General features: G+C 47.0%; 1 protein-coding gene across 1 annotated transcript in view; it reads right to left on the bottom strand.

Annotated features, from left to right (window-relative positions):
* Positions 1-144, bottom strand: part of NMNAT2 (nicotinamide nucleotide adenylyltransferase 2) — a 98,884-nt gene extending 98,740 nt beyond the window's left edge. The window contains exon 1 of the mRNA XM_006025378.2: positions 53-144. Within this exon, the coding sequence (XP_006025440.1) occupies positions 53-137 (85 nt within the window). The 5' untranslated portion in view covers positions 138-144. The remainder of the gene's footprint in view (positions 1-52) is intronic.
* Between the last annotated feature and the right edge of the window lie 8,520 nt (positions 145-8,664).

Raw genomic sequence — 8,664 nt, 5'->3', positions numbered from 1 at the left:
TGGAGCGGCGCCAGCGCCGGGCGGCCGCAGAGCCGGCGCCGGCCGCACTCACCGAACATCTGGATGTGGCCCTTGGTGATGGGGTTGAAGCTGCCGCAGGCCAGCAGGATGACGTGGGTCTTGGTGGTCTCGGTCATGACTCCTGTGCGGCCGCCGCTCGCCTCCCTCGCTGCGTCTCGGGCGTCTGCAGGGGCCGGCGGCGGGGGGGGGCAGGGGCTGGCGGCGGGCGGGGGGCAGCCCGTGCTGGGGGCTCCGGGAGCGGAGGCAAGCGCAGGCGGCGTCACTCCTCCGCCCTTAACGCTTTCAGCGCCGGAGACGGGGCTGCCGGGGAGGCGCACACACTCATACGCACACAGTACATACATACATGTACACATACACACAAGTACACGTACATACACATACACACACGTACATACATACATGCACATACCGCCCCCCAGAGAGGAGCTGAGATGTAGGAGATGTGGACACACACACACACACACACACACACAGAGTCACAGCCCAGACAGGAGCTGTTGTAGATATGGATTACAAGTACATAAGTGAGGGGATGCCAGACACACAGGCACACAGCCAGACACACAAGTAATGACCCAGAGAGGAACTGGTAGAGACATGGATACAGGTACACAAGGGACTGCCAGACACATTCACACACACAGTCACAGCCCAGAGAGGAGGTGTAATAGACATACATATACACAAGTGAGGGACTGTTGGGGACACACACACACACACACACACACACAGCCCAGAGAGGAACTGTTGTAGACATGGTTACATGTGCACAGACAAAGGGCTGCTGGACATACACAAACAATCACAGCCCAAAGAAGAGCTGTTGTAGACACATGGATATACCTAAACAAGGAAAGGGCTGCTTGACACACACATGCGCAGACACACAATTACACAGGCCACAGGTCAGAGAGGAACTGTTATATACATGCATACACATACACAAGTGAGGGGCTGTTGGACACACACACAATTGAAGCTGAGAGAGGAGCTGTTGTAGACATGGATACACATATACAAGCAAGGGCCTGCTGGACACACACACACACACACACACACAGAGCTGACACCAGGCTCCTTCTAGATCTAGCCAGATTTTGCCCTCAAGTCTCCAGCTAGGAATGTCTGAATCCAGATCACTTCCCCACTCCTCCCTCAGCCATTTCTACTGTCTGTAATAATCCAGACTCTTATCCATGCTGGGAGAATAGGCCCCACTCTACTGGGATCCAGTGTATTATTCCTGCAAGATCTAGGCAGGGTTTTTTTTGTTCTTGGGCAATACTGAATAGAGCAAATGTAGTCAGTCCCATTGCATCTGGAGTAAAGCTGGAGGAATGCTAGCAGGAGTGCCATAAGCACCTATAACTAGGACCTGGATGAGATCTGGCAGCTAAATCTTGACAATGTTGGATCCCTAGCTCCAACTGAAAACAAGGATGAGCACAGCCACTCCACTGGAAGAATTTGGACCCTGATGCCTCCTGGTCTGTAGTACTGGAAAAACATGCACCTTTTATGTGTCTCATGGCAATTTTTATCCCAAACTGCCTCTCTCTCCCTAGAAAAGGCTGTTGGAAGTAGGATTTTCTGCTCTGTCTCGCTATGTGGGAGGGCTTACTGAAGACTGGATCCCCTTTCCCAACACAACGTTTAGGAATAGTGCATGGAAACTGGAAACCTACAGACTACTACTGCAAGTAGTACAGCAAGTACTACTAGGACTGGTTCGCACAACACATTTGGAAGGTATTACTGGTAACCAGGATATGCACCCACTAGATTGGATTCACATCAGGGTACAGCTGCAGAAGACTGTTGTCAAACACTGAATAGTGCTCCCATCACCCCAAATGCCTCTTGAATACTTTCTAGCACCAAAGGTTCTGTCTGCTGTATCCAGTTGCTTTCCCAGGAGAGAGAGAATACTCCTACTTGCAGCGCTCCCTTTCTCCCCCTTCCTGTAACAGAAGTGCCATCTCTTTGTCTTTTTTTCTAAGATTTGGCAGTTCCAAACATTTATTGTTATACTGCAGGCTCTCTGTCCTCGCCAGCTCTACAGTGCTATACCCACCTTTTCTCTTTCCTTTCCTCTCTTCTTGTGTCTTTCATTGCTGCTAACAACAGAGGTCATATGGCCCCAGTTTATGAATTTATCTTTATGACTCTCGTGCTTAATCGATATGACTCAATGCTGGCTAATCCAGACGGTTTCTTGCCCCACCTCCCCCTTGTTGCCAGAGCCTATATCTTGAAAAGTTTTGTATTATGAAAAGGCCACAGATCAGCTCAGAGTTATGATAACAATCTAATTGGAAACCATTAATAAGATGGTTCCTGCAGCCCATCTGTGTAGAAAAATAGTATTATTATTGTTATTTATACTGTGGGAATGCTTGTTATTTATACTGCAGGGATGCTTAAAGGCTCTAGCTAAAATCTGTGCTGTATTGCAGTCAGCACTGTGTTTACACATGGCCAGAGACAGGCCTCTCACAGTAACACTGGTGGAACACAGTAAAACACACCGATAAAGTTTCTTTAGACCAGCTGTACACAAACTGTCATGGATCTCTCTGACTAGTTCACCCTTGTGGGAAAGTTAGAAAATATTGAAACATTTTTCTTTCCTTGTCCCTCTCCTCCTGCTTTTTTTGGTCTTGTTCAGCTACATAGAATTTCAGAAAAATTGTGGTGTGTCACAGAAGCTCTGTATAATCTGCTATGGGGACTGGGTATTAATGGCACTTCTTTTCTCTCTTGGCAACATTGTTCAAAGCCTCTTAGTATTTGATAACTCACAAGTCCCTTCTGAATAGACCTTGCAGGTTGAAGGCTTTTGGAAAATCTGACAGGGACCATGAAGTCTATCCATATATCTAATCCGTCAGAATTAAACAAACAATAAAAAAAACACTCTACAAATAGAGCACTGAAAACAGGAAGCAGTTTATATGCACTACCCAGGGCTCTTTTAAAAGAAGACACTGAAATCTACATTGGAAAAGCTCCAGAAAATACTCCCAGGCAGAAAAAAATATGTGTTAAGGTTGTAAACATCTATCAGAAATTTCAGAGAAAAAAAATCCTTGAGGGAACATTGTTTTTGAAGACATAAAAACATTTGAAATCCTGAAAGTTAAAATTTATTTTGCTATACTTTAAAGCCGAACACCCCAAACCACCTAAACATCAGACAGTAAGGCAGTGATAAGCAGCCAGCATCAGTCACAAGAGATAGCCTTGATGCAGAAATCACCAGATAAAATTCATGGCCTGTATTATGCAGGAGGCCAGATTGGGATTGTAATAATGATCCCTTCTGGCCCTAAAATCTATACAGTTGTCAGAACAGGGCTTAAGGGGGGCTTAAGCAGAGCATAAGTCTTGTGTTGTCTCACTACATGTGGAGGGAGGAGGGAAGGAAAAGGAGTAAATTTCACCATATTTATTACAAAGAGTAAAGAAATTATATAAAAGCCTGCCCTTTTTTTTAAGTAAATTAGAATACAATAGGTGCATCTACAGATGCACTTTACTGTGGAGTTGACTAATTAGCTCCACAGTGATGTGTTACCATCTACACATGTGCCCATATTAGAGCACAGTAAATTAATTAAATCCACCGTAGGATAGTGCTACCTGGAACAAGTACTATCTTATAATGGAGTAATTTATGCCACTGCAACACATGTGTAGACGGCTGCCTGCCAGCTAGCCACACACTGTAGCACCTTTGTGCCCCAGCCAGCCCCTCCACCACCCCACACCACCACCCAGAGCCTGGGGCTGACCCCCCTGGAGCTTCTGCCTGCCCAGGGCTTCTCCTCCCCAGCTCAATGTGCTGTGGTTCTGGGCGCATGTGAAGACACTTCACCCAGAAGCAGATAACTGTAGTGCACACTGTGCTGGAGTTTATTCAGGTGCACTAATTGCACATGTACATGCGCCCAATGTGCCTCAGTCATGCATAAAACATCCAAGCCACATCTGATTTTTTTAAAAGACCAGTAACAGATCAGATTGGCCTTTGTTTTTAAAAAGTTTTCCAAACACGCAAGTCTACCCAAGTAGTGGCTCTAGGGTTTTTATTTTTCCAGTCCCACTGTAAACAGTAGCTCAAAGTAAATACATATTCATCATTTCAATATTGTGCAAAGATATGAGAACTTCAAAATGAAGTCAGTGGATTATTTTATTTTCATCATCCAAGATAATAGAAAGACAAAAAAAATAAGGAAACAACTGTTAACAGGAAAAGGTACATTATACTTTGGGGCTTTTCTCAATAATAAACCAAGGACACATCAATAACATAAATAGGAAATTTTCATTAGAAAATATGAGGTGAAATTTTTTGGGGCCATGCTTCAGAGAGGGATTGCATGAATGCTGGAGGCCATGGAGCTAGGGAACTAGTGGGGCTTTAGGCCACCTTTATGTCTCCTGTGGATTTTGGGCTAATCCAGAGTCCAAAATAGGCCCTGATGTAATTTAGGCAACTCAGGAAGCTGCTCTAAACATAGGGAACACTTCCTTGAAGCAGCTCAGAGTCCCCCACAGTATTGTGCACTAAGATCCTGCCATCTACCTCTTTTTAATTTGACAGTCTCACTTTAATATTTTTCCCTTAATTTCTTCTTCTTGGATTGAAGTTGACAATTTACTTTTCCTGTTAATACGAATAATGTTCTGATGTTAGTAGTATCCATAGAAATTCCCTTGGCCAATCCTTAAGGTTGTTTTTGCTAGGCCTGTAAACTTGTATGATCCATTTTCTTTTGTATATTAAAAACAAAGTATAGCTTCAGGGAGCCCAGGACCTTTGCTACAAATGAGCAAACTAGATTTACCAATTAGTGACATTAACAGTCCCAGACTTTACTGACGCCCCTTGTGATAGCTATGTTTGGACCCCAGTGCTGGTTCTGTACACTCCTGATCTCCCTGTATCTGATCAGATTCCTTACACTGTCTCTGACTGACAGTAGCCTTAGGCATGCTTCCAAGGCACAAACGTTTTGACTAATGCCACTTCTAGGGATCAGGGCCATACCGCCCAATCCCCAGGACAGCCTAGTTGCTCCAACGCAACCTCCTCAGAGCTGAACCATCACAAGTACTTCAACTTATAGGAATACTTGACAGTGAGTTGAAGGAAGTAACAGACAGACTTTGCAAGGGAATTTCTAAACCCGTCGCACATTACTCATAGACAAGCACAAGAGAAAGGACAAACACCTTCATGCAATTTCTCCCCTGCCCCACAGGCTTCTCCAATTTTGAATATTCTTTGGGTTTTGGTCAGTGTCTTTGTGGGTCCTGGATACCCACTCCTAGTCCCAAACCCGACTTTATCCTTTCTTTCTGGTCATTAACTATCTTCTTATTGTAGCAAACAGCTTCCCTTTGCTTATTCTAGCCTGGTGCTCAAATGTTCCCCCACTCAGTAAGCATGCCCTTTTTTAACAGCAGCTCTTGGAGTCTCCTGTCTTTTTAATAGCAGTCATAGAGTCTTCTTTTATGCTGACAGTTTTCTATTCCTCTACCCCCCAGTACCTTCAGACTGTCTGATAAGAACTGGTTTCCCCTTACCTACAGTAGTGGGAACCAACCTTTTTGTCAGGCATTCCACAAATCATCCCTGTACCCTCCCTGAGTGTCACTCCAACCCCCTTCCCAATCTGCTGTGCTGCTTTGTGTTTCCTGCCCTGTGCTCCCTACCTGATCTGCTGCTCTACTTACTGTTTCCTGCCCTATCTGTCACTGTACTTCCTGTCCTCTCCCCAATCTGCCACATGCCACACCTGGAGGCTGCTGCCTTGTGCCACCCCTGACCTCAGCAATGTCATTGTTCTAGGTTGTTTCCATTTGAATGGTAGGCCATTCAGTTTGTCAGGTCATAATTGTTCCAGTCACACCTTCCCAGTATGTGGCACAAACCTTGTTGGCAAAGCATAGATTCAATATACAGTGAGGTATTAAAGGATAAAACAATTTAATAAAAAATAGAACATATGTTTTACACAAGCAAATTTCCCAAAATGTCATGCTTGGACATAACTCCAGACAGAAGGAGGTGCTGAGCCAGTAACCTCGCAAAGGCCTCAGTCTGTGAACTTTGCCACCAGACAAACCAGTTAGAGATACCTAAGCAGGGATTAGAATAAGAAGAATGGTGTGGGAATATATTGATTTAGGGGACTGTGCTTGGAAGCAGAGACTCTTTTGCAATACACCCATTTCTTTGTCCCTGTTACCTTTTCCATGCCATATTCTATCACAAGAGATAAAGAAATATCACTTGTGACAGTTGAAAATGGTAGGTATATTCTGTGAACATTTTAAAAAAAGAAATGAAACATTGCCATGAGGATGTTATACCATGGTGGTTGGAAAGGGTCATAATGGTGAGATGGCCTCTTTGCTATGAAGTAACCCACGCTATAAATAAGTTCAGAGAATCCCTGGCCTCCACCACGGGATAGTGAAGAGTTGCATTAGGAATTCTTGTAGAGCTCTGAAATGTTATTGGTGCTATTTTTTACTTAATCCCACCTTTGAAACGGAGCGCATTAATTGCTACTTTAATTCACCTCAGGGTGATATTGAAATGAGAATATAGTGTTAAACCCTCTTTAAATGATCTAAAATAGCTTTACTACTCACATAGGGGTCCTGATGTCATCTCGCAAACCACCATGGCCACTTGCTGATAGTTGTTAGAAATGTTCTCTATTACTGGGAAAGAAGACTTTCCAGCTTTCCAATGGGATCCACACAAATGTTTTAGCCTTTAAAGGCGCATCCACACATGCAAGCATGTGCACTTGTAGCAGCTCAAATAGAAGCGGCGCAAATTTGAGCCGGGGCTTTTTGCTTCAGTGCATGTACTTGGACATCCACTTTGCTGTGGAGCAAATTGTGCCACTTGGCGCAAAATAACCCTGCCTGGCTCCTCCCAGATCTTCCGCGAGGGGGAGCTAGAGCCCGGGGCCAGCACCTGTGCTGTCCTCAGCAGTATAAAAAGGTGCCCTGTCCTGGCCCCAGCAGTATAAAAAGCTGCCCTGGCAAGTAGCTCAGGGCTACTAGCTCTCAGGAGCTTCTGTGACCCAGCCAGTTGGTACCTAGGGACACTACCCCTTGTGCCAGCTGGACTGCTGAAGCAGCCCTGAGAGTTCCCTGCACCTTTACCCACTGCAGCAGTCTGGCAGTGGGGGTTGCTACCTGGCTGTGACCGTCTGGCAGTGGGGGTTGCTGCCTGGCTGTGACCTGCCGCGCACCTGTCAGACTCGGATGGGGACTGTACAGCCAGCAGAGGCATCTGCCCCTCTGGGCCAGCTGCCAGTGGACTGTGGTTGCAGGGTTGGCCTTTGTGCGGCACTACTGCCATTCGTGCCCCCTGCCCGGCCATCTGAGCAGCTATCACCTGGAAGATGTTCCGGGTGTGGTGGCCTGCTTTGAACTGTCAAACCATGTCCTCCTGGCCAGATAGGTCCAAGGTGCCAGCTCTGAGCAAGAAGGGTCCTGCCACTGGCCTCCCTAGCAGGAATTCTGGTGTTCCCTATTGGAAAACTGAAAAATCCCTGATAAGAAAAATCCCAAAGTCACTCTGTAAAATACCTCCAAATCCATGTTCCTTCACAAGTAAAACAAAAGACCACTATAAAGACAGAGAGCAAGACAGAGACAGTGATCAGTTGGACAATGTTTTATTGATATATCTACAGTGTTAAAGCAAGTCTCTTATCATAACAATAAAGCGAACTCTAAATACATGTTTCATGAGAATACATGTTTTGCTGCACTCCCACAGGGTGATGGCCCACACACAAGGGGTTTGGCCTCCCCAACAGGGGGTTCAGCCCCCCCAACAGGGGGTTTGGCCCTCTTAGAAGGGGTATGGCCCCCCAACAGGGGGTTCAACCCCCACACAAGGGGTACGGGCCCCCAACAGGGGATTCAGCCCCCCAAAAGGGGATTCAGCCCCCACACAAGGGGTATGCCCCCCAACAGGGGGATCGGCCCCCCAACAGGGGTTCAACTCGCAAACAAGGGGTATAGGCCCCCAACAGGGGATTCAGCCCCCCAATGGGATTCAGCCTCCACACAAGGGGTATGTCCCCCAACAGGGGATTTGGCCCCCAAAAGGGGATTCAACCCCCAAACAAGGGGTACAGGCCCCCAACAGGGGATTTAGCTCCCCACACAAGGAGTATCCCCCTCAACAGGGGGCTCAACCCCAAAACAAAGGGTACGGGCCCCCAATAGGGGATTCAGCCCCCACACAAGGGGTATGCCCCCAACAGGGGGTTCAACCCCCAAACAAGGGGTACAGGCCCCCAACAGGGGATTCAGACCCCAAAAGGGGGTTCAACCTCAAAACAAGGGGTATGGGCCGCCAATAGGGGGATTCAGCCCCGCACAAGGGGTATGCCCTCCAACAGGGGGTTCAACCCCCAAACAAGGTGTACAGGCCCCCAACAGGGGATTCAGCCCCACAACAGGGGGTTCATCCCCCAAACAAGTGGTACAGCCCCCCAACAGGCACCAAATGGCCCCCACAGGGGCTACCACCCCTCCTACAAGGCCCACATGCCCCACCACAGCCCCCTGATTGCTGCCCCACTGGGCCCCATC

The sequence above is a fragment of the Alligator sinensis genome, unplaced genomic scaffold (genome assembly GCF_000455745.1).
Source record: "Alligator sinensis unplaced genomic scaffold, ASM45574v1 scaffold471_2, whole genome shotgun sequence".
Taxonomy (NCBI): domain Eukaryota; kingdom Metazoa; phylum Chordata; order Crocodylia; family Alligatoridae; genus Alligator; species Alligator sinensis.
This window is presented reverse-complemented; position numbering and strand designations above follow the sequence as displayed.